At 45.3% G+C, this 22047-nt stretch overlaps 1 protein-coding gene and 1 long non-coding RNA gene across 3 annotated transcripts in view; one reads left to right on the top strand and one right to left on the bottom strand.

Annotated features, from left to right (window-relative positions):
* Positions 1-6063, bottom strand: part of Ripor2 (RHO family interacting cell polarization regulator 2) — a 111593-nt gene extending 105530 nt beyond the window's left edge. For both annotated transcript variants that reach the window (XM_050142435.1, XM_050142437.1), the window contains exon 1: positions 5900-6063. In XM_050142435.1, coding sequence (XP_049998392.1) covers positions 5900-5960 — 61 coding nt within the window. In that variant the 5' untranslated portion in view covers positions 5961-6063. The remainder of the gene's footprint in view (positions 1-5899) is intronic.
* A 7-nt stretch (positions 6064-6070) lies between these two features.
* On the top strand, positions 6071-9530 carry LOC126501658 (uncharacterized). Its single transcript, XR_007591764.1, has 2 exons — positions 6071-6178; positions 7682-9530. It is a non-coding gene; the product is annotated as an uncharacterized lncRNA (long non-coding RNA).
* The last annotated feature ends 12517 nt before the right edge of the window (positions 9531-22047 follow it).

Consider the following 22047-nt stretch of genomic DNA (forward strand, 5'->3'; position numbering starts at 1 on the left):
TTGGCAGTTTTTTTTTTTTTTTGGATAGAAAATCATCATCGCAACCATGACCATCATCATCTTTACCATCATTAATACCACTACCACCATAATCATTACCACCACCACCACCACCACAACCACAACTGCCATCAACACCCCCACCACCAATACTGCCATCATCATAGCTACTGATATCATCACCATGACTACCACTACCATGAGTACCACCACCATCATTCTCACCATCACCACTATCATCATTACCATGACAACCATGGTCATTACCGCTACCACACCATCACCATTACTCCCATGACTACCACTACCACCGTTAATTACTCTCCAAACCATTACCACTAAAACCACTACCGCTTTCAACTTGCCTATCACTGTAATCACCACCGACATCATTACCACCACCATCACCAGCATCAGTGTCATGACTCCATAGCCATCATAACATCATGATCACAACAGCCACCATCACCATCATTACCATCACGATCACCAAAGCCACCATCATCATTGCCACTGCTCTCCCACCAGTGATACCATTGTCCTCATCATCACCATCACCATCGCGATCATCAAATCACTGCCATTACCACTGGCATCCGTATCATCATCATCATCCGTACATGGAGCAGCTTACTGCTCTCTTACCTGAATTGAAAGTCTGAGTGCTAAAAAGTCCACAATCTAAGAGCAACAGTGGCATTGTCTTTGTATGAACAGCAGTGGCATTAGACTCCCTGTACGCAAGGTACTTCTGCAGCTGTGTCTGCAAAAGGTGCTTCATCCCCTACTTGGGCTGTCTTGTCTGAGACCTCATTTACTGAGGATCGCATGATGTCAGACACTCAGAATAGCAATGTTTTCTTAAAAGGCAGCTTTGTCCTTTATGCTTTTGAACATACTAGGCATAGTTAACTCAAGAAATCACACTATTTAATAAATATGTGGACTTAAGTAAATGGCTTTTTCTCAAAGAGGAGGGAGGGCTAGGCTCACATATTTCAACATTTTGGTCATACTAGCTACATTTTTCTCTTCCTTCCTTCCTTCCTTCCTTCCTTCCTTCCTTCCTTCCTTCCTTCCTTCCTTCCTTCCTTCGTTCTTTCCTCCCTTCCTTCCCTCCCTCCTTTATTCCCCCTCCTTTGTTCTCTTTGTCTGGGTATGCACAGGGCTTTAGTTTTCAAGACAAGCTCGGCCCAAGTATATATTCCAGATTTCCTAAAATGTCCAACTTTTCTGGCTGTCACAAAATATTAAAATAAGCCATTTGGCATGCCCGGCCGGTACTATCAAGCCCCTTTTTAGCTGAGGCAGATCTAAATAGGTTAGTGTGAGGTCACTGGAGGCCATAAATCAGAGGGGTGGACCTGTGGCTGAGCCGGCCTGCATAGCTTTAGTTCAATGTGCTATTTTGGTTTGTGCCCCCGAAATGACACCATCTTGTTGGCACCAGCCGAAGAAAGCTTCCTAGACATCTGTGGGAAGAAAATGTACAGTAACCCAAGGCCGAGGTCGCACGGGCATGAATCACTGTGGGGAGGGCTGTGTCTGCTCCCAGCCCTGAGAGAGACCAAGGCAAATGATTTCCATCCAAACTGTTTATCCAGGAATCCAGGCTGGAAACGGATCCAAACAGTCTTGGCAAACGGTAAAAGCAGAGAGTAACCAATTCTTCTCACTCTGTCAAACCAGGACAGCCGCTTCCTGCCGGCTTTCCAATTCCGTGGGGGTCCACTTGAGAACCCCAGATATTTTTGAGAAAGATTAAATACAGTTAAATGACAGTTATTGTATGTTTTTATATGATCTGAAATATAGAATAATCATAGAACACCCCCAACACTTTCTTATGTTTATGTTCTACTTCCTTTGCTTTTTTTCTGTGAGTTTCTAACCCAACCAGTCTGAGCTTCTTGCATTTATTGCTTTTCTATATAACCTTAGTTTAAACTCTTTCCCCTTTCCTTCCTCCCTTCATCCTTCTTTCCTTCCTATGTTCCTTCCTTCTTCCCTCCTCCCTCCTGTCATGTTTTAATTTTAGAAGGGGTAAATGCATTTCACAATATAATCTCAGAATATACTAGATTATGGGCTGGAGAGATGGCTCAGCGGTTAAGAGCACTAACTGCTCTTCCAGAGGACCCGGGTTCAATTCCCAGCACCCACATGGCAGCTCACAACTGTCTGAAAATGAAGTTCCACGAGACCTGACACCTTCACACCAATGAACATAAAGTTAAATAAATCAAAAAAAATATATACTAGATTACAACACACCGTGTAGTTTTTACCTGTTCATCTTAGTTTTAGAACTAGTCTACATAAAGAGGCAATTCTCAGGCTGGCATCCTAACTATAATTCTTGGTTGCTACATTTAGGGATCCCCTTGCTCTGAGGGGAGGTTCCTGTTAGAAGGGAAAGCATCCATACTGACTTTCATGGGAGAAAGGTGAGAAATTTTGTCCAAAAGTGAGTGAATTTGTTACAGACATCTGCTGGCCTTTTGAGTGCTTACAGAAGCCAGTGCATCTCCACCTAGAGGCCTTCTTTGAGGAGACTGAAGCAAGTTCCTCCGGGACAGGAGAGGTCCACCCCGCTACCCCGCTACCATGTACTCTACCAGCTCCGGGAACAGAAGGAACTGCTGAAGCTTCTGCAGCTGGGTGTGGCCTTAAAGTGAGCTCCTAGGAGCTATGTGAACAGGAGAGCGGGAGTGAGCGATACTTTGCACGCACACTGTGAACTCGTGGCGTTTTACTGTTCTAATAAGCGCACTGGCTTGCAGCCACCGAGCAGTTCTGAAAACGGAAGCAGCCAAAGCTGGAGCTTCTAAAAAAGGAGGCGACAGCTGCTAAGGTGTAATTTTCAGGCTAACAGGCCGGCTGACCACCACCTGAGAACTGATTCTTCCCACACATAATTGATTGCGGTTCTCTTTGCCCCAGCTGAGCAGGGCCTTCTTCAGCAAGGGTTGCCAACGTCATAGCTGTCACAGTTATCATTACCAAGATAATCCATACAGGAATGTCCACCAATGTTCACCAGCCGGCTGTCAAGACCGCCTGGCAATATCACAGATAAGTGCCCTTTAATTTGATAAGCACGAAACAATAAAAGGGAAACAGCCACTAGTGCCAACTACTGGCTTTTCAATACCTTAATAATCAAATACCCACTTTCCCAAGAAAGATCACATCTGTAGTTGCTGCCTTCTAATGACACAATACTGCTGTGGTTGTCTAGAAAGCACAGTTAAGATTGTGGGGGGGGGGAGGGAGAGAGAGGGAGATAGAGACAAAGAGAAATAGAGTTGTGGAAAAATGTTGGGTGTTATGTGTGGGTGAGTAGTCTCTCTCTCGTTCTGCTTCTTGTAGAATAACAACAAAGTGGCACACACTGCTTCTTAGTTCTGTGAACCTTAACATTTTCTCTAACCACAGAGAACAAACAGGGTCTCAGAGAGTTGGTGAACAAACACCTTGTAAAAAAAAAACTACTTGCTTTTTTTCCTTTCCAGATCTTTCTGCATCTGCACAAAACCTGTAGACCTGTATTTCTCTAGGGGGACAATGTTTCCTTAAAAAAAAGAAAAAAAAAAAAAAGAAAACAACAACATCAACAAAACCCGAGTCAGCTGTTGCCCTGACAACAAGCATCCTGAGTGGTTCCCTTCTGTGTGTTGGAAGGGACTCACCGTGTGGGGAGTGTTCTTCTTTCCAGGGTAGGTTAGGAAAAACAAAGCCCAGGGAGACCAGGGCTGGTCATTCATTTCAGGTAAAAGTGCCTAGATTGAGAGGTTAGGTGGAAATCTGAGGCTTTTAGACATGAGGTCTCAGACAAGACAGCCCAAGTAGGGGATGAAGAAGAGAGAAGGGAAAATATGAGCAGAGTAAAATTATACATACATACATGTATGTATATATGTGTAAAATTGTATATATATGTATATATACATATATGTGTGAAATGAAAGCCATTATTTTGAATCCTAACTAAAATACTTTATTAGCTGGAATAAAAATGAGGTCACAGAGAATTATAACTTGTGTTTTTGATATAAAATGAGACTCAAAGAGGATAAATGACCTGTCCATGTTCCCACACCTATATACAACAGGTAACAAACAAATCCCCATGCCTTTACATGAGTATGTACTTGTAAACACAATAGCAAGTACATGTTTGCTTACTGAGTACTAGTCTAAGTACTTCTCTGTAGTAGTATTTAATCTGCACACAGTTCTAGGAGGTCTGTGCTCCATTTCCCAAGTGGGCAAACTAGGAAACAAAGGGGTTAAGCAATCTGTGTGAGGTCACAAATCAGATGAATGGACAAAACCCAGGCAGTGCCTGCACAGCATTCTTTACAGTGAGACACAACCTGGGCCAGCTACCACATGAACTAGCGGTGAGCCGCGACTCTGAAAAATCAGTGAACACATATGGACTGGTGTTCTCGAAGGGTTCCCTCTAGTCTCTGTGGAGTAAGTTAAACATAACCCACTGAAGAACAAGACAAATAGTTATGACACCACGAGAAAGCTGATCTGTGTGACCAAGTAGATGCTACAGCCTCATGTTGCCATCAGGGAGACAGAAGTTGTATTGCACAGGTGGTGCAAGGCAGAACAAGAATCAAGTCTAAACCTGGTGCGACACCCAGTCAATGAGGTTAAAATAATGACAATGGGGGAATCAATGGTTAAGAGCACTGGTTAGTCTTCTAGGAGACTTGGATTTGATTCCCAGCACCCCATGACGGCTTACAACTGTCTGTAACTCCAGTTCCAGAAGACTCCTACCCCTCTTCTGGCTTCCACAGACATCAGACACACGGTGTACAGACATATATGCAGGCTAAAGTCCACCCACGTAAAACACTAACTTGAGCATTTTAAATGACCTCAACAGCCGTGAGTGCACCAGAGAAAGAGCTGCAGGTTCTTGCAGCTCTGCCCCCTGAAGGTCTTGCTAACCAACCTTCCTTCCAGGACGGGGCCATGCGTGACGTAAGGGCTGTGCACTCGCCTGTAGAGGGTGCTCCTCAGCACCACAGCTGGATACAAAAAGAGAGAAAAAAAAAAAAAACCCTCTGGATAGGAAAATGTGGAACCGGGCATTTTAGAATGCCATCCCTGGAGGGGGCAGTGGCTGCAAAACTGCACGATTATCCATTCCAGGTGAGTCTTTCTGGTTGTAACTGTTAACCTGGTGTTTAAGTAGGTAACCACCAAGCAGAGAAGGCGAAGAACAGAGCCCAAGGCCACACCTGTAAGCACCTGCAGCTCTCAGTGCTGCAAAGGGATGGAGAGCTGGGTAACAAACAAGTGCCACAAAAGGAAGGAGGGAAGGTGTGAGGTGGAGAGGGCAGAAGCCCTCCTGCTCCATTCATTCAGTTCCTACCCCAGCCTGGCATGCACAACACACTGTGGCCGGCCTCCCTGATGTCACACACAAAAACACAGATGAGGGACAAAGTAAAAACTTAGTTCTATTTTCTGGCCCAAGGCAAATCCTTATTTAGTTGTAATCCTAGGGACTGGAGAGATGACCCAGCAGTGAAGAGCACTGTCTGTTCTTCCAGAGGACCTGGGTTCAATCCCCGTCACCCATATGGCACCTCACAACTGTAAGTCCAGTTCTAGGGGATTTAACACTCTCACACAGACATTCCTGCAGGCAAAACACCAATGCAAATAAAGCAGATAAATATTTAGTGCAGTCCTTTAAAACTAAAACCTTTGGAGAGTCACTCAGCAGCAACGCCCCTTCCCTGCCTTGTGCCCTTCCTGAGTCTGTCACCCAGACTACTTCACCGGCACCATTTCAAAGCACGCCAGAGTTTTCCCACACTGTCAAATCAAAGCAGAGCAACCTGGCTCCTGCTAGAGAAATGTTTACCTTCACCAAAAACGTCATCCTCTTCATCCACCAGAAGCTCCTTGGGGTCAAGGAACTGCATTGTGGGAGGACAGGGAGCTAGAGGCACTCAAAACCTTGGACACACCGGCAGCAGCCACTGTAGCTCTGAGCAGCCACACTGCTTGGGAGGCAATTCCTCCCCCGCCCCCCTGTGGGTTGCCCAAGCGCTGGGGCGGGCAGCTTCCGCATCTGCCCCTGAAGAAAGCAGCTTCATTCATAGGAAAAGGCTTCTGAAACCTTTTGCGAAGTGAGTTCCAGGTGAGGTAATTCTCACTACGGAGAAGAAAGACTGGCGTGGAAGGGGGGTGCAGATCCGGTTGGATCCCAGTAGATTATCACTCAGGCCGAGAGCGATGAGTTCTGTTTCAAAGCAGCTGCTTTCATATTTCCAAAGAGGACGGTGGGCTCTTAGCTTTCCTGCTTATGAAGTGCGACACAATGGGAGTGTTGAGAGAGGGGGGCTCACATTTCTCATATCTTGCTCTTGCTTCAATGGCGATTTATCTGCAAGTAAAGCAAGCCTTGTGCTGCCCCAAAGCTGCCTTTGGAGGACACGAGCTTTTGTTTCAGGCAGCAATAGTTGCGGGTTTTTGCTTTTTCTTGCAAACCTCTTGTTTTTGTGGGGAACTTTAGAGTTGTAACCTTAGTTCTAACCTAGGCCGTTACCAGTTCCATTAAACCTACCATTAGTGAGCAGATAACCAGTCTGTGACAACATCCATTGCGTAATATTTACTCAGCTCGATACTTAGGACTTTTATCAGTAAAGGAGGAAAAAAAAAAAAAGACAAAGACTATGTAGTTAAAACAAACAAACAAAAACCCCCCAAACCCCACAAAACCAACAGTCCCTCCCAAAGGGAGGAGTTAAAGCTCAACTTTCACATGACCGTGGGTGGTTTGCATCACCACCTAGAGCTACCCAACAGATTCTGCCTGTGTGTGATACTACACCCTCTTGGGGCTTTCCTAGAATCAGAAGATGCAAATGGAGGTGTTGGCTGAGGAGCTATTGTTGACCCCAAAGTGTTTATTTCTGGAGCCTTATTTACTGTGTGTTTTTGAAGACTTACGGTGTTACCTTTCAAGTTGAGAGTCTGTCCCTTCTGGAACTTCTTTGGAATTATGCTAGTTGTTCCCCAAGGGCAAGCTTGGTAGTAGGACTTTGCAAGTCATCCAGTTAACCCAGGGGTCAAGAATCATCGAGGATGGGACAGCAGCACTGTAGAGATTCTATCTATGAACCGGTGCCTATAGGGGTTCCCCAAAGATAGGGGACGGTCTGAGTTCTGCCAGGATTACCAGTTACCTCAACCATTGCGGGAACTTCCTGTCAGAGAGAACTTGGAAATGCTCTAGGCGCTCGGGGTTGTGCAAGGACTAAGGATGATTTATGGTACATGCTGTCCTGCCTCTCAGGGCGGGAAGCTTTCTGCAATGGGTAGGACAGTGGCAGGAGGAACTGTCCTGTCCCCAAAGCCAATAGTGTTCCCTTGAAAAATCGCAATAGGCAGGCAGCAGGGCTCTCCCTTGCCCTAGATCTCCTTTGCTTCTGGCCACTCACCTCCTTACCCCAATTCCCATGGGAATAATATTTCCAATGAGCTAGCAACAGAAATTGAATGAACTAAAATAGGTCCAAATGTAGAAATCTGATTATGGATTAGAATTTCATCTTGTGCAATTAAGACAAGAGAGAGGATGTATATTGATTCTGATCACATATTCCTCTGCCATTGTCCTGTGTTCTTTGATTTTCAGAGCCTTATGAGGCATGGACCACTAACCACCAGACACAGAGAGCTGTGAAGACTCTGAGGTCCTGCGTAGACAAGTAACAGACTCCAGAGTTCATCCCATTGTCTCTTGAGTATACAGCTTTATGACATTCTCCTGGGTTTGAAGAAATTTGACTATTTTCCACATCACAATCACTAAGTTAACACATTGCTATGGACATTCTTAACTTGATAGGATTTAGAATGACTTAGAAGACACGCTTCTGGGCCTGTCGGTGAGGGCATTTCCAGAGAAGCTTAACTGTGGAGAGAAGTCTGGCCCTTAAAGTGGGAAGTACCATCCAACGGGCTGGGGTCTGGGGCTGAAGAAAATGGAGAAAGTGAGTAGGTGTGGCAGCACTCATCTCTCGGCTTCCTAATTCCAGACACAATGGACCAGCTGCCTCTTCTTTCCATCACCATGTCTTCCAGCCATGATGGACTTGAACCTAAAACCCTTTGCCAAAATACCTTCTTTCCTTCAGATGTGTTTTGTCAGGTGTTTGGTCACTGTCACTAACTAGTCAATATAAGCTTTCTAGGTCTATTTCCCTACCACTCAGTAAGTGAAAGTGTGTTCTTCCAAAACCAGGTATTAGAGTCCTCATGTGACCTTATTTGGGAGTAGGGCTTGTTAAGAATCTAACCGGTGAAGAGGAGGCCATTGTTGCAATGGATTGGGGTCCTTAATCCACTACGAATAGACTCTTAGCAAATAAGGAGATTTAGAGAAAGACACACATGGAAGAAGTGAAGACTACAGGAAGACAATGGAAGAAATCTACAAAACAACTCCAAAGACTATCAATAAACCACAGACATTAGGGAAGAGGCATGGGTGGGCTTCCTCTCCCATCCTTTAGAAGACACCATCTCTGATGACACCTTGAGCTCAGGCTTCCAGTCTCTAGGACTATGCAGTATTTGAGTATCACCGTTGTAACCCACCTGGTTTGTGGGGTTCTGTTATGACAAGCCTAGCAAACAAATGTGTTTGCTTATTTGACTTGTTTTGAGGATTAAACAGGATATTTCAAACAAATCAGAAACACACACAGGACACAATAAGTTCCTGTTCTAATCATCCAACCTAATCTCCCCCACCAGGCATCTTAGAACACTTCTCTAATCAAAGTCCCAGTGGGGATGCAGAAGGCTCCTTTGCCATGCTGTGGTGGTTTGAATAAGAATGGCCCCCATAAAATCATATGTTTGAATGTTTGTTGGAGGAAGTGTGTCATTGAGGTGGGCTTTGAGGTTTTAAAAACCCATGCCAGGCCCAGTGTCTCTCTCTTCCTGCTGCCTGTGGATCCAGATGTAGAACCTCAGCTACCTCTCCAGCACCACATCTGTCTGCATTCTATCATGTTTCCCACCATGGTAATTAATAATGGACTAAACCATTTGGGTGGAAGTATTGTTTTAGTTATTGACATTTTTATGTTCAAAGAGTCTGAAATGTTTGGGTGGGGCTTCACCCCAGCTCCCTGGCATCCCTTTATCCAAAGAGTCTGGAATGTTTGGTGGGAAGCTTCATCCTAACCCCTGACATCCATTTTGGAATGTTGGGTGGAAAGTTTCATTTCAAGCCCCCTCCTCTGAGAATTGCCTCAGTATAAACTCCACCTCTGAAAAAGCCCACCAAATGGTGAGCCCTCCCCAGAGAGGGTCAAGACCACTCCCATAGGTTATTTAAACCTCCCCCCAGAGAAGGAATATGTGGTCTTTCCAATTCTCCTTTCCCCTCTCCGTGGTTTCATGGTTTTCCTCCCCGGGGGCCTGAAGGGTCACCCAGGGAGTGCTGGCATCTATTAAACCTGGCCTTTTTCTAATTTGGTTTGATTTGGTCTGATTTGGATTATTGTGTCAGCAGAGAGGTTTGTTGGGCCTCAAAAACTTTACATAAACCTCTGAAACTGTAAGCAAGCCCCACTTAAAGTGCCTCCTTTTACAAGAGTTTGTCATGGTCATGGTGTCTCTTCACAGCAATAGAATGCTGTTAAGATGCATGTCCTATATGAAATTTCAGTAACTCTTAACACTGGAATCAGTTAACTTTTCTTGTTGTCATAACAGAATGCCATACCAGACAAAAACACTGACAGAAACATGGTAAGGGAGGAAATTTTTGTTTTGGCTCACAGTTTGAGATGATACAGTCCATCATGGAGGAGGGAAGTCATGATGGTGGGAGCGGCTTATATTTGTGGCAGAAGATACAATGTGGCTATTTACACTCTATCAGCAGTAAGAAAGCAGAAGGAGAAGCTGGTGTATACCCCACAATGTTGCCTCAGTGACCCATTTCTTCCAGTGAAGATCTACTCCCTAAAGGTCTCACAACCCCAAAAATCATATCCCAGCTGGAGAATAAGTATGAAGCATGTGAACCCGTGGGGTTAGTTCACATCCCAAACCAGTATCTTTCCTCCACTCTCCTCTGCTTCAATTGAGATGTCTTAAACACAGCTACCAAGCTCAGGACAGTTGCTGTGACAACTCTCTTGAATGCAGAGATATAGAAAACATGGCCTTTGCTCTCCAGATTTCATAATCACCCGAGAGAAGCTGTGTATGTTTTGATGGCTTGCTAAGGGGGGAAAGTTAATGAACTCCAGATGAATGCTTTTATATGTATGAATTTCACAGAATATCATATAAACTAAAAAAACACATAAAAACATAAACAGTATGATTAAATTTATAGAAATGTCCCCAAGTGGGCAAAATGGAAAAAGTATATGTGTAAATAATAGCTAACATATATACAATGCTGGATATAGTTCTGAATGCTTTGGTTTACTGAAGTCTTAACTATATACACGCATGATTATTGTCTTACTTCAAAGTCCAAAAAGTAAAGTGGCTAGCCCCAATCATGAGTCTGGTAAACAGTGAAGAAGCTGAGCCCACACCCTTAAATGCCACACCATTGCTGTCTCTAATGTCTGTAAGGAACGAGCCCTTCTCAGCTGTGCAAACATTTCAAGTCTTTGCTCACATGGCTCCCTCTACCCAGAAGACTTTTCTTCTCTTGTCTGGTCTTCCAACTTGGGAAATGTCTATTCATTTTTGGGGCTTATTTTAAGGGGTATCTTTTTCATGAACCCTGAATTACAGTTTTTCATTGCTGTGACCAAATGCCAGCTAAAAAGCAATGTCAGAGAGGAGAGGTTTATTTGGGTTCATGCTTTGTAAGGCTATTGTTCATCATGGCAGGAGGGCACAGTGATTGCTGGCTCCATGGCAGCAAGAATATGTGGTAGCTGTTTAATCATGCCTCAGTGGACCTGGAAGCAGAGAGGGAGGAAGAGGGAGAGAGTGAGAGGAGGGAGGGAGGGAGGGAGGGAGGGAGGGAGGGAGGGAGGGGGGGAGGGAGGGAGGGAGGGAGGGAGGGAGGGAGGGAGGGAGAGACTGGGACTATGGGTAGGGCTGGGCTATAACCTTCAAGGCCTACTGTCTTGTGCCCATTTCTTCTACTAGGCCCCAGCTTCCAAAAGTTCCATGACTTCTCCAAAGAGCACCACCAGTTGGAGACTACATGTTTAAACACACGAGCCTGTGGGGGACATTAACCTTCAAATCCCAACAGAACTTTCTGGCATCCTCAAGTAGAAATGCTGGCCTCCTTCCCTTGAGTATCTGTTTTGCTTCTTCCCCCCACTCAAGGGTAGAGTCCATTTCTTCATAAAATTTGACTCTCTAATTCCTGAGTGTGCCCTCTGGTCTCATGTCATCTTGACACACAAACTAGAGTTATCTGAAGGGAGGGGACATCAATTGAGAAAATGCCTCCATGAGATCCAACTGTAGGGAGTTCTCTTAATTAGTGATTGATGGGTAAGGGCCCACCTCATTTTAGGTGTTTCCATCCCTGGATCCTATAATAAAACAGGTTGATCAAGCCGTGATGAACAAGTCAGTAAATGGGACTCCTCCAAGGCCTCTGCATCAGCCCCTGCCTCTAGGATCCTGCCCTCTTTGAGTTCCTGTCCTGCCTTCCTTCAAGGATGAACAGTGCTGTGGAAGCCCAATAAGCCCTGTCCTCTCCAGCTTGCTTTTTGGTCATGGTGTTTTGTCACAGCTAACTAAGACACTGAGTATAATTCCAGCAGAATGTCTTCGGTCTCTACAAGGACATAATAACCATAAAAGCTACAGTAGCATTGGATATTAGAGGCTAAGCATTCTTTCTTAGAAATTAGGCTTAGACTCTGTTTATGTTTGTAACTGAGGCCTCAAACTCAGCTGACGAAAGATGGGTTTCTTTCTCAAGGCGTTTCCATTTAAGTGATATTGCTGTGTCCAAAGGGTCTTCAAAGGAGAGAAGTGAAAACTCCAAGGAAGAGGTGAAGTTTGGGAGCTTCTATATCATTTTAACCAAGGGCACTAAATTGTGGCTCAGTCATGCTATAAAGCTGGTGGAGGAGGGACTCCTGAAAGCGGAAGGATGGCCCGGGAATGAGTAACAGGGAAGAGCTGGGTGCAGACTCACTTCCATGCCTTCTCTAGCCATCCAGTCTCTTGCAGGAGAGGGAGGGAGGAGCCCTCACAAAGCAGGCTTTTATACTTCCCTTGTAGGCCCAAATGGGAAGGGAAGAGTATCCTTCTCACAGCTGCTGTTCCTCAGCTGCCTTCAGCTCAAAACGGTCCTCATGCTAAAGTGACCAATTTTGCAGGGCGTACGCTGACCTCCACGTCCTCACTGAACAAGAAGAACGAACGCTAGAGAAATGGTACATAGTGAAGGGCTGGGCTGCAGAGGGGTCTGCTGTCAGGGTTCAGGGCAAACTGTCTCACGCTTGTTTCTGTTGAACACTGGACAAAAGCAACTTCAAGGGAAGATGGTTATTTTACACACAGGCCATCGTTTCTGGGAATCAAGGCTGGCCCTCACCGTCACAGTGAAGAGCAGAGAGAGAGGAGTGCTTGCATGCTTGCTTTTGCTCAGTCTCTTCTCTCTCCTTACACAGTCCAGAACCCTCAACCAAGGAATACTTGGTGGGCCTTCCCACCAAAATTAACCCAATTACAAAGAACCCTTACAGGCATGCCTATGCACCAACCTGATTGAGATAGGCCTTCACTAAGGCTCTCTTCCCTGCCTGAATCCAGATTGTGGCAAGGTGAGAACCCAAACCGACATTACCTATTTATTTGTTTGTTTGTTTTTTCCTGTGTCTCTCTTTGGTGTGTGTGGTGTGTGTGTGTCTGTGTGTGTATGTGTGTACATGATTGGAAACTTGAAGTTGAGCTAGAAATCTTCCTCAAGTGATCTTCCACCTTTTCTTTGAGACAGGGTCTCTCAGTCAAACCCAGAGCTCACTGCTATAGCTAGTCTCTCCAGCCACCTTCTCTGCCTTTCCGGGCTGGAACGTGAGGCCCATTCACATTTATGTGGGTTGGGAATCTGCGCTTTGGTCTCCAAGTTTGAGATGTAAGCATTTCAGCTGCTGAGCCATAGCCCCAGCCTCTAGTGCTAATTATTCTTCTTTGACAATATGCCTTTTATTCTATTTGACATATTACACTTATGTATTTTATGGAGCACATGGTGACATTTAAATACATGTATCCAATGTGCGGTGATCAGATTGGGGCAATTGCCATCTTTCCTCTCAGTCATTTCTTTGTGCAGAGGGAGCCGTGACTAAGAAGGAAGGGATAAATCGGAAACAAAAGCAGAGGCCCAGGATTCTTGGTGAGACAAAGAGCCGCACGATCAGCTTGAGAAGAGAACAAAGTAAAGAGAAATCCATGTGAAGATACACCTCATCACTTGGACCGAAGGCTCGCTGGTCACACGTTGGCTTAGTCTAACTGTGGGCCATCACAAAGACATAAGCGTGGGGATGGACAACATGCGGGTACTCTAAACCCTCGGGGTCCTCTTTGTGTTATAAAGTCTGATGGCAAATGTACAAGGCCTGCCTCACGCTTTGAGAAACTGCTTCCTTCCTGCATTCATTCATCCATTTATTTGGAAAATAGTAATGATATTTATTACCAGCTCTTAGGTGCAGTGGGATGCACTGAGGTAAAAATATCTGTGCTTAGTGCATCTGTGTGTGACACAGGAATATTAGCATTAATATATATCAATATGGCATTAATGATTATGGTTTTGGTATGATGAATTAGTTTGCAATAATCTGTCTGTAATTTATTTATATTCTGTGTATACGTGTGTGTCTATATGTGCACGTGCACTTTGCCTGCATAATGTATGAGTACCATGTGTGTGCCTGGTACCTAGAGGTAAGAAGAGGGCGTCACATTCCCTGGAACTGAAGTTAGGATGGTTAAAAGTGATTGCTGGGAACCTAACTCAGGTCCTCTTCAAGAGCAGCCAGTGCTCTTAACTGCTGAGTCGTCTCTCCAGCCCCTTTAACAATGCTTATTTTCAGATTCTAAGAACAGGGGGGAAAAGAAGCTGAACCCAGGAGATGTGAGATATCCAGAAACAGAAAGAACAAATTAGGAGAGAAAAAACTGAAACTGTGGAGTGGCAGGAATCAAGAGGGAAAAGTGAAAAGATCGCAAAGTCAGAAATAACCTTTTCTTCGGGTAACTTTGCCAGTAAAGATGTATGCAAAATGTGTCTAACTGCAAAATGTCATAACCGCCAACAGTATGGCCTTCCAGCCATGCAAGGAGGGGATACCAGCCCCTCGGCTAATAACCTTCTCCAGGCCTTTGCGCTTTTCGCTCATTGTTCTAACTTCAGGGCATCTATTTGAACCTTCTACAAGATCAACTGGTTAAAACTTCAGTTACTGTGGAGAGTTTAGAATGTTGCAAGTCCAGAGTTGAATTATCTTGGGCCATCTTTAGTCCTCTTGATAGCCGTTTATTGCCTTCGTGAGCACGAGGAGAGTCGTTCAGAACGCACGGTCAAAGCGCTGGCTTTCCTTAGGAATGTGTTCACTGAGCATATCATTGGCTTCTACTAATCCCAAAGCTAAGAGACATCAGGCAACAGCTGAGGCCTGGAGCTGAGACTGCCACTTGGTTGTAGCCTGCCTTTCGGAGGTTCCCACCCACAGATCCAAAGTATCTTGATTTATGACTTTCTTTATTCTGCTATTATAAAAACTCCATATTGCTTCCACATTGTCCATAAAATTTGGGATAACCTAAATTTCTGTTCCCAGGCCACAATAACTCATATTTTTCTCTAGAATAAATGATCTCTTATACCATTGAAGTGAAAGTTGTGGGGTTTTTGTTGTGTTGTTTTGTTTTGTCACAGATAGTTTTATTTTTTGTAAGACTGTATACAGGGTGGTTGTTTATTGATCAAATCCATTGGGAAGGAGAAGAACCCATAAAAGCCCCTGTGGGAAGACTGGTATTGAAGGTGGCTGGTAAAGTAAGAACTGTGGGCTCACGTTTTACTCCCTGGGAGTAGTTAGAGTCCCGCTAGTGACTTTAAAAGACTTTATAAAATAGGCCCTAGTTCTGAGATTTGACAGGACTAGATTTCAGCTGGCTTGGCTTTTGAATCTGATCCCAGAGTCTGTAAAATGGAATAATTATCAGTGGCTGAGCCAAGGGAGAACTTGGTCTCCTCCCAAGATATTATACACTCAAACAATCTTTATCAATAGATCATGCTACCTGTGCAGACAGTGTCAAGATCCAATCTTGGCCTGCATGCTCTATCTCAACCAGGATGTATTTCCAAAGGCTCTTCAGCAAAGGATCAGACAATCGCTACTGATAATACAATTGACCTTTCAAGAAAAAGATTAAAAAAAAAAAAAAAACAAAGAAATAAATGGTAGGGGAAGTCCCGCATAGTGAACAACAAGGCACAGGACAATAACTCAAAGACATAAGAGAAAGGAGGAAACAATGAAGTAGCTACATTGTAAACCCAGACGAAAGGTGAGTGTGTTATGGGTCCTGACTCTTTTCTCCCCACCGCACTGAAACAGTTGCCACTGTGCTGACAGACATGAACTCTATGAACATGCAGACTCTGTGACAATAGCAGCACGTGCTAGGAAGGCTCAGGATGTGTGTTTGCCCCTGCAGTAAAGGCAGTACTAATCCCAGCTACACTGCTTTCAGCTAAGGTACTGGTAAGGCTCAGGACGATCATTTTAAAGAAGAGGATCTTAGATTCAGTAGGAGAAGATTTAAAGTTGTGCAGGAAATATTTAATATAAAGAATCATGTTTTGGTGATGGAGTGCTTACCTAACATAAACAAAGTCCTGGGCTCAATCCCCAGTGCCACATACACAAAAGGAATTAGATGCTGAGGCTGGAGAGGTGACTCAGAATTTAAGAGTGCTGGCTGCTCTTCCAGAAGACCCGTGTTGGCTTCCTAGCACCTATGCCATATTTACTGTAGCTGTCCAACGAATTTTACCAGTAGCTTAAAATGATACTTACTATTTCTGAGATGTTGTTATAAAAATTAATGTAAAACTTTGTGGGGAAAATTGGACAAGAAATGCAGATTCCACAAGAAAAAGGAATCATAATGTACAGTTTCAAGCCTCAGAGTGTGTGCGTCTATGTTTACACAAATATGATATTTATATATAATGCTGCCCTATAAATTATATCCTCTGTGACTACTAAAATTTATGATCAGTTGTAGATATGGGGACAGTGAGAGGGCTCATGAGGAAAAGGCACTTGCCACCAAGCCCAAGTTTGGTTCTCAGGCCCCCGACGGTGGAAGGAGAGCATCAGCTCCCACAAGCTGTCCTCGGACCTCCACACATGTACAATGGCATGTACACCACTCCAACATACATGCAATAAGTGAATATGTGTAAGAAGGAGGAACAGTTTTAGATATATAAAAAGGTTTTCAATTTTTGCTTTATATTTAAAAACTAGACAGAGATATGACTATAGACCTTACACTGGGCAGGAGGACACCAGTGGACTCTGAAGACCGGAAAATGACATCGGGGACCCTGGGGAACCTTGAGCTGAGTATGGCAGATGTTGGCTTTACTGACTTCATTTCTGCCCACAGATTGAGCACGCATAATTGAAGATCACAGATCTGAAATCTCCCTTCTCTGCTGAGAAGCAGGGAAACAAGATTAAGAATTAAGGACTTGGAAACAAATTCTAACTTTTTTACATTTATGTATTTGTGTGGGTGGGCGGGCGGGTACCAAAGCACTTTCATGGAGGTCAGAGGGAAACTTTCAGGAGTTGGCTCTCTCCTTCCACTGTGTTGGTCCTGGGGATCAAACTCAGGGCTTCATTGTTGGCAGCAAGCACTTTCGTCAATCCAAGGAAACTTCTTCCTTGTGTGACCTTTCTTCAGCATTTGTATCTTAGTGACCTCGGCCATACCGAGAACAGAAAAAGAACTTGAAGGAAGAAACCTTTCAAAGATGCCAAGGACGGGACTGGAGAGATGGCCCAGCAGTTCCAAGTGCATAGTGCTCTTTCAAGAGGACCCAGTTTGGTTCCCGGCATCCATACTGAGGGGCTCACCCTGTCACTCCAGCTCCAGGAGAGCTGATACATTCTTCCGGCTTCCAAAAGCACACCCCATCCTTCATACACATAGCTTACACACACATCCATGCATACATACACATGAATAAAAAAATGTAAAACCGTAACAACCCCTACCTCAGATTCAATGCAAGCAAGCAAGCAAGCAAGCAAACAATATTTCTCTTTTGAAAGCAAAATACTTCCAGATTTCATCTGTTTTTTTTTTCTCTCTCTCTCTCCAAAGGTCTCCAAAGATCTTGAAACACTCCTTAATTTGAAAGGTCCACCCTCTTACAAATCCCAGCTCTAGGTGCCTGCCACTGCTATAGAGGTGGAGGTGGGTGCTGAAGACAAGGCTCATCACTCTTGCGACACTCGTGCGGTCACCCCTGGGCTCCTGGCTCTCCTTAGATGAGCCAGGAATCTGCTTCATCAGGCACCTGTCGACGGCTGAGTGGGCCGAGTCACTTCGGAATGGAGACAATGAAGCATTGCAGACTGAGAAAGCCCCATTCTCCCTTTGCACACTGATAGGCTAAAGAAGGCGAAGGTGAGGCCTGGAGTGTGGCTCGGTTGGGAGAGGGCCTGTCCAGCATACATGGTGCCTTGGATGGATCCCCAGCACACGTAAGACAGGAGCTGAGGTATACCTCTGTAATCCCAGCACTCAGTAGGCGGGGGCAAGAGGAACAGAAGTACAAGGCTATCCTTAGCTACATTACAGCATTCTAGGCTAGCCTAGAATATATGAGACTGACTTGAAAAAAACCAAAGCAAAATAAGAAGAATGCAGTAGTTAAAAACCGAACACCAATCTAAACGTAAAGAGAATGTCCCTGTATTATGGAAGTCTTGCCCTGAGGAAAAAGGGCCTCATGACCCCCAACTCCGGTCTCTTAATTCCCTGCCTTGCCTTAGGTTGGTAACAAGATTTAAGCTTTTATGAACCAGAGAAACAAAAGCTGGTTTCCTGCCAGAAAACTCTGCACCAATCCCACCAGGCTGGCAAGTGGACAGTTGCTCTGGTCTCCTGTTCTTCTTGCACCAACCAGCAACCTCGAGCTGCAGCAAAGGAAGGTGTTCCTTCATTTTCCCTTTAAAGGATATTAAAAGAAAAGCTAATCACAGAAGGAGGAGGAAGGGGGAAAGGAAAAAAAAAGGGAGGAGAGAGAGAGGAGGAAAAGAGAGGAGGAAGAGAAAGGAAAGGAAGAACACGGTGCCCTCGGGATCAGAACTTCTGTGCTGGGCCTTGGAGAAAGCCTTCAGGCTGGAGCTTTCTGGGCACAGCCTCCTCTTTCTGCACTCTCTGTCCTCAGAAGGTTAGACACAGGAGGGGCTCTATTTTTGGTCACTCCACCTATTTAGAAGAAAATTCCCCTTTTTAAATGTGAGCTCAGGTTGCCACAGAAAAACTCTGCTATGATGAAACCTTTGTTTGGTGGCTGCTACCAGGGCCCCAACCCAAGCCTCGTTCCCCCTCTGTGACTGCGCTCTGATCTCTCATCAGCTGAGAGGAATCAACACAACTAATGGCGGTTTCATCTCTGCACAGCCTGGCAGCTTTCCCTCTGCAAAACAATATCTCCTTCCTAGAAGTCTGTCTAGTGCGGTGATGGACTGAGAAGAGCCGCCCATTCTCTGGGAGGCCACAAACAGCTGAGAGCATTGAACCACAGCGGCTCATAAACAAGGGTGTATACCTGAGAACAGGCTGGGGCTGGAGCTGGGGCTGGGGCTGGGGCTGGAGCGAGAAAGCAAGAAGGAAAACCTACTGCTGTTTTCAAGTAGAAGGGGGCAGAAAGCCATAGAAACCAAAACTGCAAAGTCAAAACGCGAACGAACCAAACCATCACAAGGTGGGGTTTTCAGTCACCGTTACTGTAGATTTTATTTACTTATGTTCTTATTCTTGTGACATGGTCTCCTTCCTAGGATGGCCTGGCACTCACTGTGTAGATTAGGAAGACATGGAATCCTCCTGCCTCAACTTTCCGAGTACAAGGGCTACAAATGTAAGCCATCAACATATCCATATGGGTTACTGTTGGGAGCAGTGAGACCCCAGACCCTGAATTTCTTGTAAACAACTTGTTTTCCCCTGATCTGAGCACGAGACCTTCAGGAGTTCCTGATGGCAGGAGAGTGGTTTCTGGTGGTTTTGGCTGGGGCGCGGCTATCTCTATATAATCTGCCCCTGAACACAATAAAGGGGGCATTCTTGGGGAATTCAAGGATGACCTGTGTCCTGTCTCTCTGTCTGTGTGTGTCTGTGTATTTTAACCCCCAGCCCCCTTGCCGGAAGCTTGCAAACTGGGTGCCAGTGCATAGAGCGCAGACACAGGGACGCGGTGCGCGGCAGGTTACTGCAGAATTAAGAATCCTCCCAGAACCTCGAGGTCCCTGAGGCTTTCAAACCTGGCTATAAACTCAAATCCTTGCAATGCGGAGGGGGGGGGGTGCTGTCTCTGCAAGGTGTGAGCTATTTCTAGATGTTCCTGCTTGGGAGGGCCTCAGTGCTTTTTAGGAAACGTTAGAGTGAGGTTTTTTTGGAATAGATTGGGCCAGCTTTCTGAGGACTAGATTCTGCCAAGAAATAAACAAGGAAAGGAGGAGAGAAGATGGAGCTGGCATGCAGAAAGAGGAGGTGGCGTGTTTCTTCCAGTGGGGACTTGTCAGACACCAGCTGTGCATGCTCTAGCAGTGTAGAGACTTGTTGCAGCGAGGATGATCACAGGGTCATGAGCATGAGCATCCCGAGGTGAAGGAGAGGGGCCTGCAGAGACTGGATGCTACTTAGCAAGTGTTCCTAAGCTCTCGTGCTCTTGGGGGCAAGCTCAGGAGGTGGCACCCCACAGCCTGCAAGAGGGGCTGCTGGAGATGAGTTAGGATGCCAGGAACATTTCCTGGGGTTACCTGGAGAGTGTTATAAAGTGCAAAAGAGGGGAAGGCTCAAGGATCATGGAGGGTGAGAGGAGGGAGCAGCTGGGGCAGATGCGTGGCTATTCTTTGTACTCTTTGCTCACAACCTAGGTAGGACCCAGCGCCAATGCCAAGCAACCTGCTTCCGGAGGTGCTCTGTGTCTCGAGAGTTATTTATAGACTAGTATAACTGCCCTTATATTAGAACCAGGGTGCCAAGTGCCAGTTGTTCTTGGAATGGAGCTGGAAGCTTGTCCCTCATTGGGTGGTGTCTGAAAAAGACATTGCACTAAAGTATCCTGTGGAGACGTCACAGATGTAATCTGATAACAGTTCTGGTAAATTCTTGTTCTGACCAGATGACCGTGAGGGGACAGTGTTGGCAAAGCATGCCTTCGAAGGGAAATTCTTTCTGTTTGATTTTGTTTTGGTTTAAAATACAGGGTCCCATTCTGTAGTTCTGGCTGGACTAGTATTGGCTGTGTACACCCGACTAGTCTTGAATTCATAGCTATCTTCTTGCCTCGGCTTCCTAAATGCTGAGATTAAGGTGTGCACCACCATGCTAAATTTGTGTTTTTGTTTGTTTTCTGTTGTGCTCAGGATTGACCCATGTGTGCAAGGCAAACACCTTCCTACTGAGCTCTGTATCCAGGTCCTGAACCCGTTCCTCTGCTGCTGCCCCTCTCTTGGGAAAATATGGGTCTTGCTTTCCATGGTGCATTCCTGGGGTCCTGTGGGACTTCATAATGATAATATTAAAGCTGATGAAGGGCCATACTTTCCTAAGAACACGGTATATACTGCTTGCTTTTCTGGCTTCTTCTGAGGAAACTCACCTTACTGACAGGTCAGTAAGGGTAAGAAAACTGGGTGACAGGGCAGCAGGGCATATGTCATGTGACAGGGTCATTGAAACAAGCCAGCGCATTTTCAAGGGCCAGTGAGTGAAAACTGTAGAGGCTTCTTATAGACGCGACTGAGCCACTCCATCTTCATGAAAGGAAAAAAAAAAATTCAGGAGCAAAGCCCAAAGGGCAGGCATTCCACATCCAAGCACTTGCAGCTGGGTAAAGGCCTTTCTGTTTGGTTCCCGGTTCTCAAATCACTGGCTTCCTTTGTTGATCCCTGCCAGTCTTGAGGCTAAGTCTCATAGCACAATCAGGACACTAGACTCATGGCTCTAGGTCGCATCCCTCAGGTCTAAGGCAGTCTGCCCCCCACTAGGGTGAGGGCTATACGACAAAGGCTATGCGAGACCTTCCCTGGAGGCCTGATGCTAGTCAGTCTTTACAACCATTTTCAACATATCTCAGATGAATAAAGCACCAATTCCCAGAAATTCTCTGGGGGTCAGCAGACACCTTAGGAGGTCACATTGAGGCAGAACGACATTTGAGAGAGCAGTGGGCACCAGGCCATAGGTATCAGAATAGTCGAGAACATTCTTTACCTTAGTTAACTTTGACCCATGGTCCAGCCTGATGTGGAAGGGACCATTGTCACACAGGGTCTGACCCAGAGAGTCCCACTGCAAAGACATACTTCTAATCAGGCATCTTATGTGTTGGCAAGAACTAGATCCTGGATCCTCTTGGATACCAGGACCCATGAATACACATGTGTCTCCTATATTTTAATTACATGTAACCAACACAAACTTGTCTACAGTGTAAAGCATCTCTAAGCCACTCATAACACTTAATAATGAAAACACTACATAAATAGTTCGTATTGTTCGGGGAAAACTAACAAGAAAAGACTCTGTACATGTTCAGTGTAGATGCAATTAGCATTTGCATTTCAAGACGTTTTCCTTTTCCCGTCTGTGTGTATTATATATGTACATGTGTATATGTGTGTTAGCATGTGGGGAGGGGGGACCATGTGTATGGATGTGTGTGTGTTGTGTGGGTGTGCGTGCGCGTGCGTGTGCATGTGAAGGGCAGAG

Source organism: Alexandromys fortis, unplaced genomic scaffold (assembly GCF_014885135.2).
Source record: "Alexandromys fortis isolate MF-2015 unplaced genomic scaffold, M_Fortis_MF-2015_v1.1 scaffold_5, whole genome shotgun sequence".
NCBI lineage: Eukaryota > Metazoa > Chordata > Mammalia > Rodentia > Cricetidae > Alexandromys > Alexandromys fortis.